The 25,946-nt window shown below is 26.6% G+C and overlaps 14 protein-coding genes across 14 annotated transcripts, besides 27 other annotated features; 5 read left to right on the top strand and 9 right to left on the bottom strand.

The window, feature by feature from the left end:
• Positions 1–12: 12 nt before the first annotated feature.
• Positions 13–466: a repeat region.
• Positions 467–546: 80 nt separating this feature from the next.
• Positions 547–592: a microsatellite.
• Positions 593–702: 110 nt separating this feature from the next.
• Positions 703–749: a sequence feature (AT_rich).
• Positions 750–1,039: 290 nt separating this feature from the next.
• Positions 1,040–1,076: a sequence feature (AT_rich).
• A 243-nt stretch (positions 1,077–1,319) lies between these two features.
• On the bottom strand, positions 1,320–3,263 carry EDI_333870 (uncharacterized protein; the record flags this gene model as incomplete). Its single annotated transcript, XM_001738434.1, has 1 exon — positions 1,320–3,263. One exon carries the CDS (start codon positions 3,261–3,263, stop codon positions 1,320–1,322), a length of 1,944 nt encoding a protein of 647 aa, XP_001738486.1.
• Positions 3,262–3,377: a sequence feature (AT_rich).
• Positions 3,378–3,421: 44 nt separating this feature from the next.
• EDI_333880 (uncharacterized protein) lies at positions 3,422–4,555 on the bottom strand (the record flags this gene model as incomplete). Its single annotated transcript, XM_001738435.1, has 1 exon — positions 3,422–4,555. The coding sequence occupies one exon, from the start codon at positions 4,553–4,555 to the stop codon at positions 3,422–3,424; it is 1,134 nt and encodes a 377-aa protein (XP_001738487.1).
• Positions 4,556–4,700: 145 nt separating this feature from the next.
• EDI_333890 (dual specificity phosphatase DUPD1, putative) lies at positions 4,701–5,880 on the bottom strand (the record flags this gene model as incomplete). Its single annotated transcript, XM_001738436.1, has 2 exons — positions 4,701–5,335; positions 5,385–5,880. 2 exons carry the CDS (start codon positions 5,878–5,880, stop codon positions 4,701–4,703), a joined length of 1,131 nt encoding a protein of 376 aa, XP_001738488.1.
• Positions 5,881–6,038: 158 nt separating this feature from the next.
• Positions 6,039–6,734, bottom strand: EDI_333900 (uncharacterized protein; the record flags this gene model as incomplete). Its single annotated transcript, XM_001738437.1, has 2 exons — positions 6,039–6,279; positions 6,325–6,734. The coding sequence occupies 2 exons, from the start codon at positions 6,732–6,734 to the stop codon at positions 6,039–6,041; spliced, it is 651 nt and encodes a 216-aa protein (XP_001738489.1).
• A 443-nt stretch (positions 6,735–7,177) lies between these two features.
• EDI_333910 (3-5 exonuclease, putative) lies at positions 7,178–7,690 on the bottom strand (the record flags this gene model as incomplete). Its single annotated transcript, XM_001738438.1, has 1 exon — positions 7,178–7,690. The coding sequence occupies one exon, from the start codon at positions 7,688–7,690 to the stop codon at positions 7,178–7,180; it is 513 nt and encodes a 170-aa protein (XP_001738490.1).
• A 37-nt stretch (positions 7,691–7,727) lies between these two features.
• Positions 7,728–7,766: a sequence feature (AT_rich).
• A 75-nt stretch (positions 7,767–7,841) lies between these two features.
• On the bottom strand, positions 7,842–11,231 carry EDI_333920 (uncharacterized protein; the record flags this gene model as incomplete). Its single annotated transcript, XM_001738439.1, has 1 exon — positions 7,842–11,231. One exon carries the CDS (start codon positions 11,229–11,231, stop codon positions 7,842–7,844), a length of 3,390 nt encoding a protein of 1,129 aa, XP_001738491.1.
• Positions 8,680–8,712: a sequence feature (AT_rich).
• Positions 9,879–9,923: a sequence feature (AT_rich).
• Positions 10,192–10,240: a sequence feature (AT_rich).
• A 240-nt stretch (positions 11,232–11,471) lies between the features above and the next one.
• Positions 11,472–11,505: a sequence feature (AT_rich).
• A 144-nt stretch (positions 11,506–11,649) lies between these two features.
• Positions 11,650–11,747: a sequence feature (AT_rich).
• A 301-nt stretch (positions 11,748–12,048) lies between these two features.
• Positions 12,049–12,110: a sequence feature (AT_rich).
• A 36-nt stretch (positions 12,111–12,146) lies between these two features.
• Positions 12,147–12,201: a sequence feature (AT_rich).
• A 178-nt stretch (positions 12,202–12,379) lies between these two features.
• Positions 12,380–12,426: a sequence feature (AT_rich).
• Positions 12,427–12,460: 34 nt separating this feature from the next.
• On the bottom strand, positions 12,461–12,808 carry EDI_333930 (uncharacterized protein; the record flags this gene model as incomplete). The annotated part of the gene is made up of 1 exon (XM_001738440.1): positions 12,461–12,808. The coding sequence occupies one exon, from the start codon at positions 12,806–12,808 to the stop codon at positions 12,461–12,463; it is 348 nt and encodes a 115-aa protein (XP_001738492.1).
• Positions 12,809–12,941: 133 nt separating this feature from the next.
• Positions 12,942–12,969: a sequence feature (AT_rich).
• Positions 12,970–13,124: 155 nt separating this feature from the next.
• Positions 13,125–18,143, bottom strand: EDI_333940 (phosphatidylinositol 4-kinase, putative; the record flags this gene model as incomplete). The annotated part of the gene is made up of 2 exons (XM_001738441.1): positions 13,125–17,201; positions 17,250–18,143. 2 exons carry the CDS (start codon positions 18,141–18,143, stop codon positions 13,125–13,127), a joined length of 4,971 nt encoding a protein of 1,656 aa, XP_001738493.1.
• Positions 18,144–18,147: 4 nt separating this feature from the next.
• Positions 18,148–18,191: a sequence feature (AT_rich).
• Positions 18,192–18,199: 8 nt separating this feature from the next.
• On the top strand, positions 18,200–19,327 carry EDI_333950 (uncharacterized protein; the record flags this gene model as incomplete). Its single annotated transcript, XM_001738442.1, has 1 exon — positions 18,200–19,327. The coding sequence occupies one exon, from the start codon at positions 18,200–18,202 to the stop codon at positions 19,325–19,327; it is 1,128 nt and encodes a 375-aa protein (XP_001738494.1).
• Positions 18,327–18,355: a sequence feature (AT_rich).
• A 31-nt stretch (positions 19,328–19,358) lies between the features above and the next one.
• Positions 19,359–19,452: a sequence feature (AT_rich).
• Positions 19,453–19,706: 254 nt separating this feature from the next.
• On the top strand, positions 19,707–20,775 carry EDI_333960 (uncharacterized protein; the record flags this gene model as incomplete). The annotated part of the gene is made up of 4 exons (XM_001738443.1): positions 19,707–19,802; positions 19,862–19,918; positions 20,027–20,084; positions 20,273–20,775. The coding sequence occupies 4 exons, from the start codon at positions 19,707–19,709 to the stop codon at positions 20,773–20,775; spliced, it is 714 nt and encodes a 237-aa protein (XP_001738495.1).
• Positions 19,924–20,019: a microsatellite.
• Positions 20,332–20,436: a microsatellite.
• A 149-nt stretch (positions 20,776–20,924) lies between the features above and the next one.
• Positions 20,925–21,557, top strand: EDI_333970 (uncharacterized protein; the record flags this gene model as incomplete). The annotated part of the gene is made up of 1 exon (XM_001738444.1): positions 20,925–21,557. One exon carries the CDS (start codon positions 20,925–20,927, stop codon positions 21,555–21,557), a length of 633 nt encoding a protein of 210 aa, XP_001738496.1.
• Positions 21,550–21,579: a sequence feature (AT_rich).
• A 372-nt stretch (positions 21,580–21,951) lies between these two features.
• Positions 21,952–21,986: a sequence feature (AT_rich).
• Positions 21,987–22,299: 313 nt separating this feature from the next.
• Positions 22,300–22,341: a sequence feature (AT_rich).
• A 74-nt stretch (positions 22,342–22,415) lies between these two features.
• Positions 22,416–22,521: a sequence feature (AT_rich).
• Positions 22,522–22,610: 89 nt separating this feature from the next.
• EDI_333980 (uncharacterized protein) lies at positions 22,611–23,201 on the top strand (the record flags this gene model as incomplete). The annotated part of the gene is made up of 1 exon (XM_001738445.1): positions 22,611–23,201. One exon carries the CDS (start codon positions 22,611–22,613, stop codon positions 23,199–23,201), a length of 591 nt encoding a protein of 196 aa, XP_001738497.1.
• Positions 22,793–22,820: a sequence feature (AT_rich).
• A 483-nt stretch (positions 23,202–23,684) lies between the features above and the next one.
• EDI_333990 (uncharacterized protein) lies at positions 23,685–24,023 on the top strand (the record flags this gene model as incomplete). The annotated part of the gene is made up of 2 exons (XM_001738446.1): positions 23,685–23,696; positions 23,763–24,023. 2 exons carry the CDS (start codon positions 23,685–23,687, stop codon positions 24,021–24,023), a joined length of 273 nt encoding a protein of 90 aa, XP_001738498.1.
• Positions 24,024–24,263: 240 nt separating this feature from the next.
• Positions 24,264–24,354: a sequence feature (AT_rich).
• Positions 24,355–24,366: 12 nt separating this feature from the next.
• EDI_334000 (uncharacterized protein) lies at positions 24,367–25,836 on the bottom strand (the record flags this gene model as incomplete). The annotated part of the gene is made up of 1 exon (XM_001738447.1): positions 24,367–25,836. One exon carries the CDS (start codon positions 25,834–25,836, stop codon positions 24,367–24,369), a length of 1,470 nt encoding a protein of 489 aa, XP_001738499.1.
• Positions 25,835–25,868: a sequence feature (AT_rich).
• Between the last annotated feature and the right edge of the window lie 78 nt (positions 25,869–25,946).

Here is a 25,946-nt window from a genome sequence, read left to right on the forward strand (position 1 = left end):
AGTGAGAGTGTTAGTTTCTTCAACACACTTTATTTCATTTGAAATAAAGTTTTTTCAAACATGATCGACTTAGTTGTTCCTCATTTAAGTTGTTATATGATTTTTACTTTGAATAAATGAGTATTAAAACTCTCTATTGTTTTTGTAGTGTTATTATAAGAAGAATACATCAATAACACTATGCTATGGATCATCTCCTTTACCATCGATACTACTTAAAAAAATCCCTTTTTCTTAACAACATACCACGCATTCAACACAAATCTATCATTGATAAATGTACTTATATGTTGATAAATAATAATACTACTACCATAACAAATAAATAATCTTGTATCATAGTAAATAATATTCCGTCATAATAAAAAATAGTCCTTATAAGTAATGCCTCTATAATAAATAATAACCAATTGGTCTTAGGTGGTGAGTTATCTCACTAAAGCCATATCATGAACAGAACATAACTATTGGTTCAAAGTATAGATATAATGGGATTGTATGTGGTGTATCTGAAGTACCAATCCACAAAATGAAATTTCATAGAATAAATAAAAAAGAAAGAAAAATAAAAAAAATGAAAAGAAGAAAGAAACAACACAAAAGAAGTTCAGTCATATTAATTATAATGACTAAAAGAAAGAAAAGTAAGAATATTAGAATAAATACAAACAGAGCACTAAGTTGAATACACCCTTGTTAAACAAAATATAAACAAAAATATAATAAAAAGAATTTAATAGAAAAATAAAGATTTTGAGAGAATCAAATTTAAGAAAGGTATAAGAATGATTAGATAATGGGATAACTAAAGAAGATAAATACGATAATTTAAATGAAATCATTGAAAGAAAGATGTTACACCCTAAAACAATAATTTGTAAGACATAATAAAATACTCTTATTCATAACCTAAAAAAGTTAATAAAAGTTATTTTAATAATAATGAAATGATGAAAATTCATATAATACACAAAACGGATATCAAATTATTTGAAAAATACTATGATTATATATTTTAATAAACAAATACATAAGTCTCATAAAATAAAATACTAAAATAAATAAACTTTTAAATACATATCAGTCTACATATATATTGGACTTTTCAAAGAAGGTATTAGAAAAATGATAAAAAGAAATAAGAAGAAACTTGTAAATAAGAAAATTGATAATTAAGATAAAACCAGAAACTAAAACATTAGAACAACTCAATCATGATATGCAACACACAACATAAAAATGAATAAAGAAACTAGAAGTTGATAAACAACCAAATAAAAGACTTGTGAGATTGAAATAAAAATGAATAATTAAGCAGGTCATTTAGAAATCATTTTATTGTTAATTGATTGAACAAGACTATCAAGTTGGAATGGACTAAACAAATAATTATTCAAATAACTATTAGCCATTTCACTTCCTTGTTTGCAAACTATGATTGGGGCATTACCAACAAGAGTTCTTAAGGAAGAAAAAATACCTTCTGAATGAGTAATTACGCAGACTGGTTGTTGTTCTACAAGAGCAAGAATATCTTGATCCTCTACCTTGTTTCCAACAGAAAGAATCCAATGCTCTCCATTATAAGCTAAAATTAAATTGTCAGTACTAGAGGTATCAGTGGGTATTTGTTGAAGGGAATGGGCATCATACAAAATAGGGAAAAACATTTGTTGGAATGAATTAATTTTCATTCCTAATATTTTTTCTCTGAGACAAACTGAATAATCAGAAGGAGGGATATTAAGCATAACTAATATTGAACAGCAATAAAGAGTAAATGGAACAAGATTTTGTGGTACCATAGAAGAGTACAACTGAACTTTTTGAGACGTTGTTGAAAATAGTTTATAAACTTTAGCCATTTGGTTGATAAGAGAATTCTGAAGATCAATGATTTTGAGCTCTGGTCGTTGGTCCATAAGAATCATTCCCATGAAACCACAAACTGGACTAAAATCTATTGGAAGACATTGATGAAGTTGACTAACAACTGGGATAGCAATAGTACAGACTCTAATATATCTAGTATTATCTGGCGCAGTGTAAAGATAAGATGATTGGATGAATATATTTGGAGCTACTATTGGAGTGTCTATAGTTAAACGAATTGTTAATGCAGTTTTAGATGAAGAAACAGGAGATGAAATGATATCAGATATTTTCATTATAAAATGACCATATCTACTAACTACTCTCAGCTGTGGTGAACATCGGACTCTGAAACTTCCATCAAATCCAGTAATATCACAGAATGATTGATAAAGTGAAGTAAAGAAAGTACCATCGTTAAGAGTATTTAAAGTGTTATAGGTAGTATTTCCTCCTGTTTTTGATGAAATATCGACGAATTGAGAAAGGTCAAGATAAGAAGATGCTACTAAGTGAAGGTCCACAGTGATACCATCATTATTTAATTCAATAGCAACCTTTTTATAATTATCATTTGACCTCTTTTCAACTATTGGATTTCTTAGTTGATAAATACCTTTACCTGATGTGACTGGTGTACTATTAATAACAATAATTTTACCTCCAATTTTCTTTAATAATGAACCAGCAATAGTAAGAGCTTCAAGTAAGCAATTTTTATTATTTGGAACAATTTTTTTGACTAATTCAAGGACTTGATTTAGTTTAGATTTCTCCATAAAAATAGAAGTTGATTCACAAATATCTACTTCCATTGATGGCATGATAATATTTTCACATATATTTGTTGGAGTTGCTTTAAATAAATGAATTGTGTCATCATACGCAATTACTGCTACACGTGCATTATGTTCAAGTGATTCAATACAGTTAATAACATACTCTAATACGGGACAATTTAAATCAATTAATAATACAATATTAATACCATCAATCATTCGTGGCATAAATCCCTCTGGTACAATGAAATCAACACAACCATTTACAAGTTCAGGATATTGATTAATATTATATAATTGGTATGGTGATTTATTTAAATAATTAACATGCCCACATAAATTACAAACAAATCTTGTTCCAGGGACTTGCCATTCTACAAATGGGTTGATAAATGCCCTACAATATTCACACCTATTAATTGAACCATTTGGAAAAGAGACTTTTGGTGGCTGAGATGTAGAATTCATTGGATGACAACAAATTGCAAATGGAAGTCCTAAATCGTTTAATTGTTCTCTGGTATTAGGAATAGAGTTAAGTGTTAAGGTAACAAATTCCTTAGAACAATTTCCTTTATATTGTCCATTAACAATTTCAAATGGATTGAACATAATTTTTTTTATGTTTTATTAATTTTAAGTTCTTATTTTTTTTCTATATTTTATAATAATAAAATTATTAATTAATAATTTTTTATATCTTTTTCTTTTTTTATTTTTTTTAAACTCAAAATGATAAACAGTTCTTATTAATAAACTCTTTCAATTTTTTATTTCTCACCAACAAAAATTAATGAACAAAGACATGGAGAGTCTATTTCTTCGGTAATTATTGGAACACAAACATCTGCAGGTTTATTTTCAACTAATTTATTTTGAATATTTTGTTTAATAATTATTGGTGGACGATTAAAGAGATTCCTTAAAGAGAACACAATATCTGTTGTTTGTGGAATATTCCATGTTGTTACTGCTGGATGTTCTTTACTATGAAAATAACCAAACACACTTCCTATTTGAGTTACTTTGATACAAAGTACATTCTTTAATCCTTTAACACAACTCCAACTATTTTGATCACCGTCCCCTTCAATATTACAAATTTTTTTAAATGATTTCATTTCTGTCCATCTTTTAATTTGATCTAATTCTCCACGTTGTACAAACCCTTCAAAAATATCTGTCTCAGAACTTCCAACTACCCCTTTTAATAATTCATCAATTTTATTTTTTAATGAATTATTTTCATTTCTCCCTTTCATAATAGTCATCCACATAACATCATTTGTTTGTGAGTTAACCTCAGCATCTGTTTTAAGTTTTTCATTTTCACTTTTTAATTTATCTATTTGCTTTGAACATTCTTCAATTTCATTTTCCTTTTTTTTTAGTTGAACTTTTAATATCATAATATTTGTATCATTATCTTCATTAGTACTTAATACAGATGAGTGTTTTTGTAAGACACTAAATATTTCATTTTGTAGATCATTAATTTCAATATTTTTTTCTTTTATCCTTTCTTCTAAGTCTTCAATCTTTTTTTCATACTCTTCATTATTATGTGTTTTTTCTTCTTGGTAATTTCTTACTTCTTTTTGTAGTAGCTCAATCTCTTTCTTACTTGTTTCAATTTTCTTTTGAAGGATTATATTTTCTCCTATTAACACATCCATTTCTTGTTGCTGTTCATCGACTGATTGTTTTGATAAATTTTGAATTTGTTCAACTAATACTTCCATCGCTTGAATTCCTTCAATAATGTCTCTTCGTGCTTCTTTTTCTAATCGCTCTATATCAGCGTCTTTTCGTTCAGTTTTTTGTCTAACAATTCTCATTAAAGCCTGAAGAGAAGTAGTAGTATCTACAACATATTGCAATGGATTTCCTTCAAGTTTACTCATTCCTTTAAAGTTGTGTAAAATTTAAAGTTTTATCCAAAAAATTTTGATTTTTTTTATAAAAGAAAACCCCAAAATTTTTGTTTTTCAATATTCTTAATGTTATATTTTCATTGAATGTATTTATAACAAATCCTCTTGTTTTATACTAGTTGAGCCATTTCCTCTTTGTTTTCTTCTCTTTTTCTTCTAAACCAAATGTGAAAGTAGTTTTTTCAAATTGAAGTAATTGTTGTTCAAACCCACGATTAGGAAAAACACACTTACGTTTAGAAGATACAAAGTTTAGTGCATCTTTATAGGTCATATCATATTTTTTCATCATATAGGCTATTACAATACTAGCACTTCGACTTACCCCACACTCACAATGAACTAATACAACCCTTTTTCTTTTAATATTTTCGTCAATAAAAAGAAGTGCTGTTTGAAGGATTTCCATGATATTTTCTTTAGGACTGTCTTCAAGGGTTATGAACAAATTACATCCATCAAGTTCATGAATTGGTTTTTTACCTACTGAGAGAACACAACCAATTCCTAATCCCTTAATATATTCAATATCATAAGTTGAGTTTACTGAACCAAGATATAATCCCCATATAATAAATGTTGGGTTTCGTTGAAAATATATAGAAGGGAATGTATAATAAAATGTTTCCGAGGTATCTAATGGAGAAGCAATATAATTATCAGAGATGTCAAAATGAATCAAATTAGATGCTGTTTCATAATGATCAAATGTTAACTTATGAATATTGTTGTGATGAATATCAAGATATCCTTATTATTAGTATATTAAATCTAAAGAAGCTTTCTAACAATAACAAACGTATTGATTGATGAGTTTTTAGGATACCAAGTGATTTAATATAATTATATGATATGTCTAGACGTGTTAGTTGAGTAAAGATAGATAATATTGTTGGTACTTTTTTAAAAACGTTATGAGAAAGATTTAACTCTTTTAATGAGATTAGATTTGGTAGAGATAGATTTGCCATTCTATTATTTGATAGATTCAATCCAGTTATTGAAGTTACTGGGTATGTTGTGAAATACCTCCTTAAATCAAATAAAGATAATTGTGGAAGTGAGCCAAAACTGGTTCTTGGGAATGTTTCGTTTTGAATTGGTTGGTCAAGTTGTTTGGAAGTTTCTTCAATTTCTTGAACCACCTCTTGGTTTTTTTGAAGAATTTCAGGTGATATTTCTTCTTGTACATGTTGTAAATTATTTATTTCAGGGTCTTGAGGTTGAGAGAATGAGAGAGGTGTGTCTAAATAGTCTCTTGAACAAAGTTCTACTTGAACTGGTTGTTCAGTCATCTAAGAAATACTAAATAATTTTCTGGTTTTAAAGAAGAAAAAAAATAAAAAAGATCGATTAATAAACATACCACAACAAACGAAATTAACTCACTTAGAATTTAACAAAAAAATCAACAGACACCTCTTTGTTTCTAGTAAACTATCTCTAGTCTTTTTTAACAAAAGCCGATCTTTAAACAGGAGCACCCATAAGAATCTTTCGGAAGTACTACTAACTCTTCATTATTCAAATTTTTCTGAAGTTTTGAAGAACATGGAATATGTTCTAAAGACCCATACTTTCCAGAAAGAATCGAATTAAATAGCTCATCGATTCCTTTACGTTGGAGTGCACTTGTTTCAAAAAATGGAATCCCTTTTTTAGTTGTAAATTGACGAGCCTTATGAGATAATTCTCTACTTTATAAATTTATGGTTATACTTATACTTAAAATAACAAACTTATCAAGAAATTTATCAACTTGATTAAGTACAAAAATTATTTGACAATATGATGAATTAATTCCTAATTTATTAAGACGTTCTTTACTATGTTGAAATGAAAATAGGTCATCAAAAACTATAACGATAATGTCACTATTTTCCAAATAACTATCAATCAGGGATTTATACATTTCTTTTCCTGCACAATCCCATATTTGCAAACGAGTATATTTGTTGTTATCATACACAACTTTACTTGAATAATTAGCTCCAATTGTTGGTTCATAAATTTCTTCAAATTTATAATTGATAAATTGGCGAACAATTGCTGTTTTACCAACTCCAACATCTCCTATTATAGAAACTTTCTTTAATTCAACTCCTTTATTGATCTGATCAAAACCTCCATTTCTTTTGAACAAACTCATTTTTTATTAACTATTTTTTCTTAATAAGAGTGCGTTTATCATTAAAGAACATTTGTCTTTTCATTTGGATAAAACATAAAATAGAAAAATTTGATATAGCTCAATCACGAAAATAATTTATTCATCATCAAAAAAGATATTAAGAACTAACTCATCTTTTTCTTTCTTGGTATCCTTTTTATTATCAACTTTCTTTGGTTTTTTCTCTTCACTTACTTTTTCTAATTGTTTTAATTGAACCTTTTCTTCTTTTCTTAATTGGTTTAGGTATTCCTTAGTTTTTCTTATACTTCTTAATTCTCCTTGCACATCATTTTCATTAACAACAGTGTTTGTTATAACCCCTTTATCTTCATCATCACAATAATCAAGTACATCTATCTTTGATGCTGCCATATCCTTTACCCAGTCAGTGATATTACATCTCTTCTTTTCTTTATTGGTTAAACTTTCATTATAATCTTTTCAGCAACACAAACACCAATCCACGCATCTTTAGCAGCATAGTCAATTTGTTTCTTTTCTAACCTACCTATTCCCCAAGTTGCAAATCCCCCTAATTTCTTTTCTCCAAGTAATTTCTCTCCTAAATAATCAATACCTCTATACTCTGATATAGCTCCAATTAAATAAGCAGTCCATCCGATATCAAGTCCACCTTGACAATGTGTTTTATATTTATCATCAATTTTTTTTAAGTCGTCTTTAACTCCAACTCCGATTTTAATGATTCCATCATTTTCTAATAATTGGATTAATGTCTTTGGTAATTCTTTGTAGTGAAATACGTGTAAAACAAATGCTTCAGTTGGTGATGAAAGTTGAATTGTAGCAGGAGTTTTATCAACATACTCAACGTCAAATCCAACATAACTACTTTTACAAATTCGTTCACTAAGTTTATCCCAGTCTTGCATATATCGGCAATAATGAACCTTAACACTTGAAAATGACATAATAATTTATTGGTTTCTTTTTTAGTTATACTTTTTGATATAATTATATTATTATTATTTTTATTATTAAAATATAGTTTATACTAAGAAACCTGAAGCAGAATCTTTGACGTTTTAAAAGAAATAGAACTAAAAAGGAATAAATTAAATATTAAAGTTGACCTTTTAAAATATTAGAGATTGGTTTTCGAGTTAAATTCCAAGAAGGTATAAATGAAGAAGAGACAGAAACAACAATTGAGATAAAATAAACAATTACTGCATTAAGCCATGGGAAAGAGAAAGTATAAGGTAATTGAAGGAAAAGAATAAATTGTAGATTTACTAACGAAGCAACACCAATTCCTATTAATGAACCTAAAATAATAGACGAAAAAGTAATACAAAGTGCTTCATAAATATAAATCAACACCATTTTGATTGAACTAAGTCCAAGTGCTCTTAAAACTGCAAATTCCCAAGAATTTTCATGAACATTTGAAGTAAATGATAATAACATTACAAAGAAACACAATAACAATGCAACTAAAGAAACAATTATAAAGAATATTTGAAGAATTCCAATAGAAGACCGAATAGATTCTACACTCGAAGATGTATCTGTTACAACAGCTTTAATATCATATACTAATGTTCTTATATTTTGTGTTACATATTCACTACTTCCAGGTTGTACTTTAATGTAAAGAATATGGTAAGTAATATCAGAAGATGTATTGAATATAGTTTGTTGTGTTTGTAATATTTCTTTCATTTGGGGAATACTTATAATGATAGGTGATTTTGAAGCGACTGTATAAAAAGATGAAAATCTTTGACCTGGCATTGATTTTATTGTTGCACGAACTTTTCCAAGATAAAACAATGAATGTGAATTTGAAACTATTTTAATACGAACATTATCAGCTACATGAATACTGTCTTCTTCTCTAATACCTTCAGCAATAATAACGTCAGTGTAATTGTTATAGAAATAAGATGTGTCAGGGATTTTTTGTTTATTAATAATATTTTTATTTAATGGAAAGCACTGAGGTAGGTCACTTGTCCTTACTCTAGGAGAATCATATAAAGAAGTTAATACATCTGGATGGCCATTGACTTTATTGTATTTTACTATTGAATCAACCTTTACTGGAGTTAATAATTCGTTATAAACTGTATTGACAAAATGTTCATCTACTGCAATATATTTTACAGATTCCATTGGGTGCATTGCTAAATTGCTTATGTATGTCGATGACTTTTTACCAGCAATATCAGAGATAGGAGATGTTTCAAATGAGTAATCAATAACTTTAGGTTCATTTTTTAAATAATTGGCTAATTGAGTCACATTTAAACTATTTGATGTTTTAACTCTAATATCTGCTCCAGAATTTAATTTTACTTCATTAATAATAGTGTTTTCTGACAATGAAAATACTGCACCTGCAAATAAAATAAAACTAATTACAACTGTTAGCATTAAAGCAGTTTTTTTATTTCTTGGGGAATGAGAATTTAAATTTTTAAGTACAATGCTTTGAATAGCACTTTGAAATGGTGTAATAATAATATAAGTAATAAATTTCTGAATAAATGGTTGTATTATTTGACTAAGAAGACAAAGTCCTGCAAGAAATGAAAGAAGTATTAATAAGAAACAAATAAATAAAATATCTAATTTCATTTGTAATAATGACATTGGAATGATATAGTATGTAATAAAACTTGCCGCTATCATAACCAATGATATAATTATTAATGATGGATGTATTCCAATTGATTTTATTTTTTTTATTGTTACATTAACTTCATTAATAGTAGAATGATAAAGATCTAAACTATTTCTTAATGTCTTGGAAAGAGCTTTTTTAATTGGAATAATATTGGATATAAGTGGAATAATAAAACCAATCAATAGTGGTATTACAATTGATTTCCATGATGGGGTATAAATCATTGGTAAATCAGCAAGATTAGTAATCAAGAAATTGACTATTAATGATAATGAATATCCAAAAATTAATCCAATAACAACTCCAATGACTGAAAATGTTGTAGATTCTACTACAAGAATTTCGATTAATAAAGATTTTAATAATCCTAATGCACGTAACATTCCAAATTCATATGTCTTACTTTCTACATCAGCAATCAATAAACTATAAATCAACAACCCTCCCATAAAAGCAAATACAATTACAATAAAATTAAAAATTTCTTTTAATAAATACATCAAATAATTAAAGACTGAAACAACAATAGATAAAGGTGCGGTTATGGTTATTGAAGATTTAAGGCCAAGTATTTTTGCAATTTCATCAGTTGTTTCGACAATAATTTTTTTCATTAATTTATCACCATCAAAATATGCTTTATTTCTATTTTTCATTTGAACATATATTTGAGTTGTTTGAGAGTTAAGATCAAATTCAAATGTATCAAACAAATTATTAATGAGATTAAGTATAATCGTAGTTGGAATATGATATTGATTTAGTTGATCTGTAACTCTCTTTATTTCATAATTAATAATATTTTTAAAAATCTTTTTTAATATTATTTCTGCTTCTCTCCGATCAATAGATATTACATTCCCAATTAAATTTGAATATTTTCCTCCTGGATTTTCTGCAATTCCTTTAACTAACATTTTTCTACTCGATGTCATAGAAGCTAATAATCCAGGATCAGAATAATTAATATTTAACCCAATTGATACTAAAATAGCATTATTTTCTATTATAAGCTTATTATAAGGATCAGGAGATGATTCATCTATTACATATAAATTAAACGCATCAGTGACATACATGTTAATACCATTTATATACAATGACGTGAATACATTTTCTCCAGTTTTATTTAAAATTTTTTCTATTTCATAGAGTTGAGTAATTATATATTTTCCATTTTGGGTATTATTTGGATCAACAAATTTCAATGGAATTGAAATGTTAATATTTTGACCAACTCCAATTAAATCTGGGAGTATATCTTCCATATTTAATCCAAGATATCTTACTATTTCAGGAAGGTTAACTACCATATCTACTTGTTGCCCAATTTGAATATCAACTTTTCTAGCAGCACCACCACTAATCACAATTTGGTCTTTTTCTAAAGGGTCATATTTCCATCCTCTTCCAATATTATTTTTCTCCTCAACCTCACTGTCGTAAACATTTAATACTCCATCAACAGTTTGATTCCCATTCACAACAGACCCCCACATTAACCAACGTGGGTAGTTATTCTTACATGTTTTACAATTTTTATCAAGTTTTTCTGATATTTGAGTGTAGTTAAGAAACATTGATTCTCTTGGTTGAAGTAAAATATCCCCTTCTCCAACTTGTATTTCTGATATTCTCATAAACACTGCAGGTACTAACTCAACAACATTTTGTAAAATATATAAGAAGCAAACACTAACAAATACAGTGAAAATACCAACAAATAATGACTTTTTATTTTTTCTAAATGAACTTAAAACGTAATGTATAACTAATATTAATCCATTGTAAGCAGTAAACCACCCTCCTACAACCCCCATTCTGTTTTGGTATGTTTTGTTATTTAAAGTTCTGTATTTTCCGTTTCTTGTTGATATGAAGTTTTATCAATGATTTCTAAGTAAACAAAAATGATTCCCAATAAAAACATTTTAATTTTTGTTTTATATAACGCAATATAGTAAAAGAATTTTTGGTTGGAGTTTTGAAATTTCTTGAATTTTTACAAAAAACTATCACATTAATGCAGTATTTCAAAAATCTCAATGTTATTTTAAGTCTATATTTATAAAAATATTTTTATTATATTTAATTGTTATTGAGTTATGGCTAATGTGTTTGATCAAATTCTATACCCCCATTCTTTTCTTTATTTTCTTGATTCTATAAAACTCCTTTCTTTATATTATTCATTGTATTAATGATAATTTTTATTCAATAGAATGTTGTTTATGCAACAAATTTACAAATAATCTATTTTTATTTTTGATAATTTATTCAGTAATAAGTATAAAATATTATACTATAAAATTTCATAGTCTTTTTAATATTTATTACATATTCAGTTTTAAAAGAATTTACCTCATTTTATACTTAATTATTAAATAGATAATATTTCTTCTTTCTGGTATTACCATTCAATCATAACTATTCTAATATTCTTTGTTTGATTAGTTTACTTTAAAAAAAAAGACCATTATGGTTATTGTTTTGGTGATTTCTAATGCTAAAAAGATACATATTTTGAATTTTATTCAATAACCATTAAAGAAATAACTCTTATTTCAAAAATATTATAACTATTTAAGAAAAAAATGACCATTTTTCAATTCATTTAGTTAAATTTGATAAAGTATCAATTAATAATTATTTAATTTAAAAAGTTAATTCTAATTATTGTATTTATATCATTTATTTATGAAGCTTAAAGATAATAATAACAAAAACGAGGATAGAAATTAATTTGTTTTATCAAAAAAATTAACAAATAATTAGTTTTTTTTTTTAATTCTATTTGTATGGACTTAATGTTAACAAATATCAATAATCATTATATCATATAAAAATAACCAAATTTACAATTTGATGAAAGTATTAAATTATTATTCAATCTTTTATTTCGAAGAGATTTGTATATGATATTTATATTTCTTAATTATTTCAAGAGAAGTATAACATTGAGAAGTTGAAAAAATCAAAATTTAATTTATTGAAATATGTTTTTTTTTATTTAAAGAATCAATTACAATTATTATCAATGTTAATATGTTTAAACAAAAAATGGATCAAGTGAGTTATCACATCTATTTCTTGGTAAATCTAATTCAATATCATTAACATCATCTCGAATAATTGGACTTTTCCTAAATACAAAAGTACTATGTGAAGGTTGGTTCAAAATATCAAAAACCTCTTTGTCTGCATCAGCTTCATTATGTCTTACTTCTTCTTTTTGTTGCGATTGTTGTTCATCTTCTAAATCCCCAAATAAAAGAAGGGGTTGTACATCTTTTTGAGGGGTATCAGTTCTACAACGTTCTTTGCTTAATACAGGTGTAAAGTGAAATAAGTGTTGTTCTTTACAAGAACCCATCCATGTGTCATTGTGCAAGCTCATACAACGAAATATCAATTAAGGAATCTCACAATTCAGAAACCAAACATTTCATATTATCAAGACAGAATAAAATAGAATTTTTTAACATCAATAATTTCATTCTAAAATAAGATTCTCTATTTTGACCTTTTGCTATTTTAAAATTTATGAAATATTATTTTGAACTCTTCATCAACAACAAATCTTTTTTTACACTTTTTATTGTTAAACTGTTTTTGATAAACTTCATGTTTTTATCCTTAAAAATGATTATCTTTATTTATAACTATATAACCTAACCAAATAACTGATTTAATTAAAGGTAAACTAGTGAATCTTACATAGAAATACCATTATCAAGAGCTTGGAACTTATCATAGAAGTAAGTGAAAAAGGTTCCTTTCAATGAAAAAGCTTCTTTCATAACTCCTGCCATAAATTGAGCTGCTTGAGTACAATTACCTTCAGGATTAAATCTTCGGGTTAAGTTAATCATTGAATTAGGTCTAAACACATTCATTTGAGTATCAAGCATTAATTCAATCAAAGTGATAATAGAAGGATAATATTGTCTAATTGCAAGGAAAGATTTCACCCCTTGCTCCATGAACCAAATGAATTGTTCTGCTGATGGAGAACCTCCCATGATGGAAATCATTTCATCAGTTAATTTAAATGGTGATTTCTCAATTCCCATATCTCCTCCTGGTGATCTATCAAACATAAATCCAAAATCAATATGAATCAAATGTCCATCTTCATCAATCAAAATATTTCCATTATGCCGGTCTTTAATTTGAAGAATGTAAGATACAATAGCATAAGCAGACATTGATCGAATAAAATTAGCTCGAGCAGCAAAGAACTCTTCAGTTTTTCTTCCCCCATATTTAGTTAAGAAGTAATTATACATATTACCATCATATTTTTCTCCCATTTGATCTCTTGACATAGAATTTCTTACAACCTCAATAATACCACAATCAGGGCCTGTAGCAATAATATGATATGGGCATAAATAAATATCTAATCCAGCATGTTTATTAATTCTATCAAATAATTCAATCATTTGAACTGCAAGCATGTCTGATCTTATATCATCTCCAGCTTTAAAAATAACAGGTAGTGGTGAAACTTCTCCAGTAAATCTATCCTTTACAGTCATATTAACAAGAATTGGAACTTTAGCTGCACTTCTTAAACATGCACAACCTTTATTTGATACATCAACTACCATTGCATTTGGATTAGTTGGAACATATAAATCGTTTCTTTCAACCTTTAACTTTCCTAATTTATCTTTTAGTTCTTGGGTTCTTTGGTCCCGTTCAATAGGAATAAGCTCTCCAGAAATACGTGTAAAGTTTTCAAAGAAACCTCTTTCTGCTTTAAATAGTTCCATTTCTTTCTCATCATAATTTTCAACAATTTTCTTACTTATTGCTTTTAATTTTGATACAAAAGCTGGGTCTTGTTTAACTGTCATTGTTGTTGACTCAGTCGAGTAAGTATCACAATTCCATATCAACTGATGAGCAACTAACTGATATTTTTTTCCCATTCTAATAATAAAAGCTTCTACAAGTCCCATTGAATCATATCTTAACGATTGAACAAGTTGTGGTACATAATATAACACAGTTTGTTCATCAAAAGTATCTAATACTCTTAACGCATATAAAGTTGTAAATGGATTCGAATGATATGATTTTTTAAGTAAGTTGAGTGCGTGTGGAGGATCAGTAGCCTCCCAATACAATAGTTGATTTAATTGAGGGATATTAGATTCTACATGTTCTGGTGTTGCAATGAAAATATGAGCCAAAGCATTGTTAATTAATTTATTTGGTTCACTAAGAATTTTTTCAGTTAAAAGTTTATATGACTGAATTGTTGGGAATCTGTTATAATACCCAACAGCTAGTGCAGGAGAGTAATACCATGCCAGAAGGATATAATCCTTTGTTCTTCTTCTATAGTCTTTGGGCAAATTTTCAATTAAAAAGAGTCGTTGATTCTGGAATTGTTTTGTTATCAAATTCAATGGATTATTCCATACAGAAATTCGTTCAATCTCGTTCCCAACTAATGGAAGTAAAAGCATTGCCCTTTGCTTAAGATTGTTAATAACTTCGTCATCTAATCCAAACTTCTTTTCTTTAATATTTTGAAGAACATTTAATAATGTTTGGTTAAACTCAACAAGAATATTGATGTCATGTTCTGCTTGAGTCCTACTACACTCAAACCATTCTGGTTGATTTTCAAACCAATTTAATCCAACAATTTCAATACTCTCAACCATTGAAGTATAATGAATACCTTCTTTTTGACTTAATGAAACAATTTTTAGTCCAAGAAGCAACAACATAAAACGAGTTCCAACTGAACTTGGTTCAGGAGTCATTTGAGCTTTAAGAGAGGATGAAATAATGTCTCTAATAATTTCAAGACGAGTAGTGTCCCTATAAGCTTCAATAATAGGAAGAATATTTGAAAAAAATTTAATGATTTCTCTGTGTGGAACAACAGAGCTTGCATGAGTAGATTGTTCTCTATTTCCTACTGAACTAGATAATGGATTAGAAGTTACGTATTTACTATTAAATATTCCAAGGTTTTTTTTAATTGTTTCTTTCCATGCAACACCAATTAACTTCAAAAGATAATTACCCATAACCTTAGAGCTCACACAAATTAACCATTCCCAATTTGGTACCGCTAATTCCATAGCTTCTTTTGTAAATACTCTCATTGGAGAGTAAACAATTTCTTGAAGTAAATCACTAGATTCTGAAATACTCAAATTATTTACAACTATAAAAGAAACTGCCTCTTTAGTAATATCATTTTTCATATTAGAAGAATCAAATGTCTTTAATTGTTGAAGTAAAGACCTTCTAATATTACCAACTTCTGTTGACCCAATAACCATTCCAGTACAACTTGCTTTTTGAAAGATATTGAATGTTAAATCAGACATATCAATAAATTCTCTTCCAACGTTTAAAGCTAATTTGACTCCTGCATGGGTATGACTTGAATTAGTTGGTAATTGAAGAATAAACGATTGAATTAAATGACTCATGTATTTAGGTTGTAATTTAAATCCTAATTTAATATAATTAGTTGTAAAATCACTTACATTTTTTATTACAGTAGAGTAAGTATTAGAATCTTCGGGTGTTTCAACAAAGAAATTTGTTTGTGCAATTCTAACATTCTTAACATCAAGAGGATTACTTGTATTCATTTTTGAAATAGTTTCAACAATATGAAGTAATAAGAAGAGAATTCTCTTGTTATAGACAATTGATTTATTTGAATCAATCAAATCATTTAAAGATGAATTTACAAAAGAAAATAAAGTTTGATTTGTTGTTGTTAATCGTATTACAAAAACACTCATTAAATTGGTCATTGCTTTACTCCGTTCTGTCAATGATAATTCTAATTTAGATGCTTCAGTTTTAGCTACTAAAAATACTGATTTAAATAATGAAGAATAAACAGGAGTAATAAATGCACATAAAGGATCTTCTACAACTGAATCATCTAAATAATCAGTAATATATTCAAATCGAAGTTGAGAACATCTAAAACATTCTAAATAAAATATAGAAATGAACATTAAAATTCTGTTTAATGGTATCCCACGATTATAACTAATAAAATCATTTCTCTTTGTTAAACTATCAATAAACATCTTTTGTTGTTCAGTAGAATAAAATCTAGTTAGTGTAGAATTTGTTTCATTATCAATCTCAGCTAATATATGACTTCTTTTCATAATTAAAGGTGGAAGATTACTTGCGATATTTTTAATGTCATTATAATAAATTTCATTGTACTCTTCTTTTATAACAAACTTTAGAACAACACAATAGAACCAAAATGTTCTAAACAATTTGTTTTCATTATTTTTATTTATACTATTTTCCATTCCACTGATTAATAAACTAATTGGCTTTAATAATTTTCCCATTAATTCAGTTTCTTTTCTTTTACTTATGTCTTGATCAGTTTTTATTGTATTGCCAAATTGAATAAATCTTCCAACTATTTGTTTTAATAAGTCAAATCTTAGTTCTTCATTTGTTATACTTTTAGCCATAGAAGTTAATGCTTCATAAATACTATTAAGAATATTATTAGTATCATTTTGTTTTTGTGATACAGCATCTCTATCAGCTCTTTTAAAAATATTCATAATATGATCAATAACTAATTTATATTGGTTATAATCATTAAGAGATAAATATGATGGAAGAGTGTTAATAATACAAATGTCTTTATCTGAAGGTGGATAATCAATAAGATTTATAAGATAATTTAATAAATTTTGTGTTGTATTTTCATTATCTTTTTCAATACAGAAATATGCAGTAAATTGAATAAGATTAGTAAAGTGAGTCTATTACATTAATTTTTTTGTTTTCTTTTTCCTTTTAAATAAACAAACAGTTGAACACTCTGATGATGAGTGAAATATTGAAATTTGTGATCTAGTTGTTTCAAGGAAACGAGGAAGTAATCCTTCAGTAATAATAGGTGAAAATATTTTAATAATGCTTTTCAACTTATCACTTGGAATATTGTTCAAAATACAATGCTTTCTGAAATCATCCAAACACCTTGGGTCATATGTTGAAACTAATTTAAGAGCAAGACAAATTCTGTCGTAGTAATTAGTTAATCCAAGATAATTCAATAATAATATTTCTGATAATGTACTTTCTAAATCTCTAATTGTATTTGGATCTTGTTGTGCCAATGCAATATGATATTCTAATTGTTCTATAATAGAACACTTCTTTGGTAAAGTAAATTTATCAATAGTATATTGTTTATTTAATAATGCGATAATTGGTCGAACTATCTGTTCAGTTGAGTGGTTTTGCTCCATTGATTCTATGAGTTGTTTTTTTTCCTCATCACTAAAAGCAATAAATTTTTGAATGTTCATTACATTAATCATAATTCTAACCTCATTTGGTTCCTTTTTATTTAAGATATCAAGTAGAGACTTAAATACAATTTCATGAATCGATGATCCTTTTGGATGGTTAAGGACTTCTTTAAGATATGAAGTATGTTTTTCATTAATAGTAATAGAAGGAAGAGCTTGAATATATTTGCTGAGCGTTTCAGTTAGTTCTTGGTACATTGGATGATCTTGTTGAATTCCATTATAAAAAACCTGAAGACCAACCAGGGTTTCAATAATGAAAATAGACTGAATACCTTCTTCTACTTTACAAGTTAAGAGTGTTTGAAAGAATGGTTTAAGTCGTTCTTGATGAGATTTAATATTTCCTTTTAAGAGAATTTGAATATATTTCAACTTTAGCGACATGAACTAAAAAATAAAGATAATCTAATATTTTTTTTGTTATTTAAATAACACATTTAATGAATAGCCATCTTTTTCCATGTTGTTTCACAGTCAAAACAACTCAACTTCCTCTTCATATTATAGAGTTTCATTCTAGTTTTTCACAATATTTGTCTGTTATTGATATCGATGAACAAGAGTTTGAAAAAATATATTTAAATTGTAAAAAAAAAGAAATTACTTCACATGGTTTGTTAGGAGCATTTAAATCAGCCTTAAAAGAATTACCTATTCAGTCAATTGAAATTATGTCATTACTTCCATTTATTAATGCAAATGATTTTATTATAGTTTCAATTACTTCAGAACATTCAAATGAACTTTTTTTACATCAAATTCAAAAAGGGTTAGAGCAGAGTGATTACTTTTCTTCGTGTTGTATTGAGACGTTTGATAATTTTCAATTTATATCTACATCATCGTCTTTAGTTAAATTAAGTGTTGTTGAAAGTTCATCTTGTATTTCTTCATTACAACTATTATCAAATCTTACTGAAGAGTTAAGGAAAAATGAAATACTTTCACGTTATGTATATGTGTTACAAAAATTGATTCAGCACACTTTTCCAACATGTTCTTTATTTTATTATATATCATTTGTTGCTCATTTTATTAAATGGATTAAAATAAATAAAGTTGTCACGAAAATTCCATCATATTTAAATCTTAAAACAACTACCTTAGAATTTTGTCATTTAAAAGAATTACTTCCACAAGAATTATCTTTGTTATCTTCAATTGAATTATTTCCAAATTCAATATTCTCTACTCAAATTATTAAACAAAAAGAATCAAATGTTGTTGCGTGTGCTGGGATTCCTTCATTTGTTTCAGTTGTTGATATTCAATATTGGTTAAAACCTTATCACGCTCTAAGATTTTTAATGTATCAACCTTCATTTTGTTCTGCACAAACTCAACGGTGTGGAGTTGTGTTTATTGATTTTGATTCTATTGAAAATGCATCAATTTTTATTAAAACTCCACAACTTATAAATGCTAGATATGCTAAGTATTTTGATCCACTAATTTTTGAATACCCACCAAGTGGGTATTCGTATTGTACAATGGAACCAATAGAATGGGTTGATCCATCAGAGTTAAAACCTTGTTGTGAAATTTCAATAACAGAACTAACTCAATAACAAGATAATTAATCCAGAAAATTAGGCAATGAATAATTATTAATAATACAATTAAATAATTTTTTGAATTTATTTTATATCGTAATGTAAAAATTAATAAAACTAATAGTATTAATAAATTTATTGAATGAAAAATTTTCAATACATCATAATTCTAAATATGAACTCAAAAAACTTAAAAATTAGAGCATTTCAAAAGTTAAACTTTTTAATGTATAAAAAAATATGAGTATTTATAAAGAAAATATTTAACAACTCTATACGGTTAATACAGTTTAATCTTAAAGAAAGAAGAGAGTATGAGAGAAAAAGCTAAAAAATTTTTCAAAAAAAAGGAACTTTGAATAGGAAATGAACTAAATTTTAATAGAATAAAGAAATGGATAAAGAAAAGGTAGAAGAAATTCGTGATCAAATACAAGATGGATTTAATCCAATTTTAGTAGAATATTCAATTTGGCTAGAAATGAATAAAGTTTGTTTTTATTAAAAATGCATTTAAATGGTTTAAATAAAAGAAGAATAACAAAATAGTTTCATATAGAATCAAACCATTTAAAAGAACGAATTCCACAAAGCAATTTTTCAACAGTTTGTATTTGATATTTTTGTTTTTTATTTATATTTCTATCAATTTTGTATCTTTTATTATTTATTTCTTTAAACCATTTATTTTATTTCATTGATTCATTGTTACAGATGTTAAAAGCTGAACTTATTAATAAATGTAAAGAAAACCCTTCTACTAGAACTAAAAGTTTGTTATTTCCATTTTTTAATTGATGGTGGTCACTTTAAAACCATTAATTAATCTCTCAATCAATCTTCATATAATCTACTTTTCTAAATTAATTTAAAGAAAAACCCTAATAATGTTTTTTGCGTGATAGAAAAGTAATGAAATGAAGAAAAAACAACATTAAGATTCTTATCTCTTATCTTTAGTTAATCCAATTAATGTTTCTTTTAAAGAAGCAATTAAAGAAGTTAAACAACATCCTATTGAAAAGAAAGAACCAAAACCAACAAAAACTAACAGAGGAAAAAAAGTGAGAAGAAAAGTCTCAGAAGAAGACGAATACGAAGAAAAAAGAACTAAGAAAAGAAAACATACTAAAGCAAGATTACTTTGTGGAGAACGAAATAGTACTGTTGTATTTGAATTTGATACAAAAACCCAATTCCCTGTTGTTTTTGGGAGAGGAAAAGAAGGGACACATGATGGTAGTTTCATTTATCTAAATAAATATACAGATGCTAAGTCTATTTCTCATAGGCATGCAATTATTACATACGACAAAGAAACTGACCAATACTTATTTACAAACGAAGGAAGAAATGGAAGTGCTGTTGATACTGGATTGATATTACAAAATACAGTTCCGTTAAAGAACAACTCAGTAATAGAAATGGGTGGGTTTAAGATGACCTTTGTCTATTATAATTAAATGGAGAGTACTGAGTTGTATAATGACTATTTTTTCTTACATTTAATAATTTTCGTTTTTGAATAGATTGAATTTTGTCATCTTTATTTCCTTTGTTAATCATAAAATTAATTAAAAAGTTACCTTAATGAACTCTAAAAGTTTCAGTTATGGAAGAAGATAAATGTCTTATTCTCATTGAAGTTCCTTTAGACATCACAATAAAAGAGGTTAGTGATATTCTTGATAATTGTGGTAAAGTAACTTTAATAGAATCATATGAGATTGATGGAATGATTAAAAAAGATGGATGTCAAGATTTATTAGTTAAGTTTGAAGAAGATGAAGGAAGAACTATTGCAAAACAAATAGGAGGAGTCAAATATAAAGATTGGGTTATTAAAGTGAAAACTGTAGAAGGATATTACCGATATAAAAAACAAGAACAAGATGACTCTGAACTTCAAAATCAAATTAAAGAAGGAATAACTAATATCATCAATTATTTCAAAAACCTTACTAAAGAACCTTCAGAAAACCAAGTTATTGTTGTTGATTCTAGTGGTCAACAACGGGTATTTCAGAAAAAGGAAAAACCACTACCTCCTATTCCTGTTAATAATAGACCATTACCTTCAATTCCTCAACCAAAAATAATACCAACTAAAGAGGATGAATTAAACCAAAAAACCAAAGAACAAGAAATTGACCTACAAGAGAATCATGACCATATTCAAAAAATAAATGAAGAAGAAGTTTGTGAAAGTAACTTAATATTAAAGGATGAAGAAATTGTTTTATAAAAAATAATAATTTATTATATTAGATTCAACAAAACTTTATTTTTTGCTATTTTAATCAAAATCAGTAAAAATAATATTTAATGTTAATGTCTTGGAAAAAGATATGAAACTTAGATATGAATTTTTATAATAATGGTTTATGTTCATATTAACCATTCTCTGAATGAGAGATAAATTTAAAAATTAACTAAATAAAACAAAGAAAGATTCTTTAAATTGTATCAATAAAAGAATAAGCTCATAAAGGTAAGTACCGACACACAACACCTAGCCTCATTTTTTTTATAAAAGCCTAAGAAAAAATAAGAAAAATGTGCACCATTTTATTAACGGTAATGGTCAGATAAAAGAGATAATAAATCATTTAAGTAAACAAAAGTTCAACACCATTAAGTAAAATTAAAAAATATTCATTGAATTATTAAAATAGTTAGTTATAATAACAAACCCTATATGAAAAAAAGTTGTTATCTTCAATAAGAATTATTAAAGGTTTACTTGTTATTTTGGAAGAAAGGATTCACGAATAAAAGTATGTTGGTTTTAAATAATTTAGAGGTATAGTATTATTTAGTTCCTTTTAGAAAAAAAAAACTTCATAATAAGGGACAAAGAAATATTGTTTTTCTTATTAAATTGTTTTTGTATAGTTTTTATAACTTTTATTCAACAACCAGAAGTTAAGAATAAAATAGAAGATAATTTTAACTAATCATCACGAAAATCAAAATATGAAACAATCAAATAAATTTTTGTTTTTATATTTTTAGAATAACTTTTTATTCTTTGTTGAGTCTTATAATTTTTAAACCTCAATGAAAAAAGAAATGATATACCTCTTTTCACATATAAAACTTCATTAAATTTTAATTATAAAATTTAAATTTGTAATTGTAACTTTTGAATAATAAAAAAAAAAAAATAGAATTTTATTATATTTTTAATAGTATTTTTAATATTTTATCTTGAAGAGAAGCAAATGTATCAACAACTCTTGAAATTACATTTAAAGATTTTGTAAAACTTAATAAATCATTCATAACAAAAGAGATAATGAAACACATTAGTCCTTTTGAAAGAAAACCGATAATCAATTTAGGAAATGGTGTTTATGAAGTTGCACTTACTCAAAGTGAAAAACAAAAAGATTTGTTATTGGCTAAAAGAGCATCAACGGAAAGAGATTCTGCACAACAGTCATTTTTATTCCGTATTTTAGTTGATAACGGTTTTACAATTTTTTTAAAGAAATTATATAAAAAAGGAAAGACTACATCACAACTGTTTGTAGTTGAATCAATTACTCGTGATGGTAAAAGTTATTTTGAAGAAGTTATTCCTGACAACTCATCAGAAGATAAAAAAAAGAAAAGACGAAATGCTGATGCAAAAACAAATGACTGTCTTATTAAAATTGCTTCAGACTATTGTTGGGCTTGTTTTGAATTTAAAAAAGGAAAACCAAGTGTTGTATGCTCACAAATGAAACGAATCCAAAACGCACAAATAGGTTCAAAAGTCTATGGATCAAGTCTTATCTTACAAGAAGGAAAAAAAATGAATCAACACATATTATCAATAATGTCTTCAAAAGGATGTATTCTTTCTCCTGAACAAAGCCTTGTTGAATGTTATAGAATTTAGTTTGTTGTAAAAAAAGATAAGGAATTTTTTTTGTGTATCTAATTGAATGGATTTTTACTATTACTACTTTTATTTTTGAGGACAACATTTTTGTTAAGTTATTTGTATTAATAAAAAATATCTTATGAAAAAATTAAACTACAAACAAATCAAATGAATGTCATTCGATTTACTAAAGATTGGACCAAAGAATTTTATGCTAAAGAAGTAAATTCTAAGGTGGAAGTGTTGTTGAAAATTCTATCTGAACAGTTACAATTTCTGAACCTTTCATATTAGCACAAACTGCTGATGAAATTTAAAAACAAAATAAAAACATTGTTTATAAAAGTTTGATATTTGACTTATTTAATGAAATATTTTAAAGTAGTAGTTTAAATACTTATTATTATATTTGATGACTTACCAAGATTACAGAAGAAGTATTTATCTATTGATTTGGATGATTATGAGAATATAGTAAAGGAGTTGATATGAAGACAAATGAAATCATTGGTTTGTTAATGAAAAATATATTTGTCATTTAAAAAAGAAAGGAATACAGAAATAATAATAATATAGAACTTAAAACAATCACAAAATGAAGTAACTAAATTTAATAGATTTAAAGAAGAAGAAAGTCCAACATTAATTCAAAATGTTCAAACAAATTTAGCAGAAGAAGTAAGCAAAGTTGCTGAACAATTTAAAAATCAAAATAAAAGTACTACTGAAGGAGAAGAAGGTGTGTATTCATTTGGATTTGATGAAAAACAATTAAATATGTTAAGTGAGTCAGAAGAAATAGTAGATCAACGAGTTGAGGAAATAAAAAAAAAATAACTAAAACTGTTCAAGAATTAGCAGAGATGACACAACAATTAAATATGTTAATTCATGAACAAGGAACAATTATTGATCTTATTGATTATAATATTGAACATACAGAACATCAAGTATCAAAAGCTGTTGAAGAAATTAAACAAGCAGAGACATATCAAAAAGCTACTCGAGTCAAAGTTATTGTACTAATTTTATTAATGTTATTTTTAGGAGCAATTCTTGTTCTTAAAGTTGCTCTTCTTTAAATAATTTAAGATAAATATATTGAACTATTTTTTTTTTTGAAACTTTCATTTTTTATTTAATAATATAATTCATTTAATTATAATTTCATTAAGAAATATCAAAGATCTAATTCTTCATTTTTCTTTTCATCTCCAAGTGCATTGATCTTGTCAGTTAATACTTTTCTTTTTTTGCATGCTGGTCCCCAATTTTTGCCAGGTTTCTCAACAAAGACTGGAATTGGTTTCTTTTCTTTTAATTTTTTGAATTTTGTTAATTCAAAAATAACTTTTTGTTTTTCTTTAAGTATTAAATATGCTGGTGTTTCTTGTGATATTTTAGATGGTGTAATAGTATTTGCTTCTCTAAATAAATCCCAAATTAAATCAACACTCGCATTTGTTTTAATACTGTTTGGATATGTATGTGATAACGATGTTTTAAATCCTTTTGATTCAAGTGCTTGAACAAAGATAGATCGTGGTGGAACTGTAATTTTAAAGAAATGAGCAGCCCTATCTAATGCATAGAAAAGAGGGGTATCTGGTAGTTCTTCATTTAATAGTGTTAATAATGCTAGAATCCTTCTTCTTGAATTAATATGAAGTTGTTCATTTTGTTGATAAGTTTTAAGTAATTCTTTAATAAACTGATAATCAACATAATTATCTAACCACACTGGCCCTGTAATATGAACTGGTGATTTACAGTAAATACATCTATTGGATTCTATTTCTAATGGAGATGCTTTTAACTTTCCATCCTTTTTACTTGCTAGACGATTACAACAAAAACTCTCACATGTTGGACAAACAAAAACAAGACCTTCATGGAGTGGTAGTTCACCTGATAAAGCAACTGATGATTTAACTAAAACAAACATTCTTACATAAAAGTCAATATGAAAACAAACTATTGGAACAATGTATTTCTTATGTCGTGCAGCATTTTCTGCTAATGAATGAAGTGCAAGTCTTAATCCAAATTCATGTGCACTTGATGAGTGCCATGGCATTCCACCGTATTTAGCAAAACATGCAGGTGAATGTGTTCCAGCCAAACAAGCCATATCAGTACAAGTAACAGCCATTAATCCATCATCTTTAATTGCAGCAAAAGCAGCGTCTAAAAATACTGTTGGAGCACCATATGGATCAAGGTCAATGACATCTGGTTTTTCTTTTTGTTGTGAAAGTTGATATAGTAATAAGACAGCATCACTTTCTGAAGGTTGAATTTTTGTAGTATTATTATATTTAGCATTACGCTCAATAGATTCAACTGCACTTTTAGAGATGTCATTTGCAATAACCTTAAAATCAATATCTTGTGGTAATTCTTTAGCATAACGAACTGAACGTAATCCTGAAGCAGCGAGTGCTTCAACAATTAAAGGATGGTATTGTTTATTTTTTTGTTTTAATTCATTTTCTTTATTCTTTAAATATTTAGAAATAATACTAATTGAAAGATCTCTATTTAATTCTTGTACAGGGTTATAAAATGCACCCGCTTCATCTTTAGGAAACAATACAGTTGCTTGTCCTTCTTTAATAGAAGTATATTTTGATTCATCAAGAGAATCCATTAAATATAAATATTTAAAAACTTATTTTATTAGTTCTTTCTTTTTAAGAAATTCTTTTTTGAATTTTTAGGGTTTTTTGTATTATGAAACATTCATAATCAACACAACTT

This window comes from Entamoeba dispar, genomic scaffold (assembly GCF_000209125.1).
Source record: "Entamoeba dispar SAW760 scf_1105229461379 genomic scaffold, whole genome shotgun sequence".
NCBI lineage: Eukaryota > Evosea > Mastigamoebida > Endamoebidae > Entamoeba > Entamoeba dispar.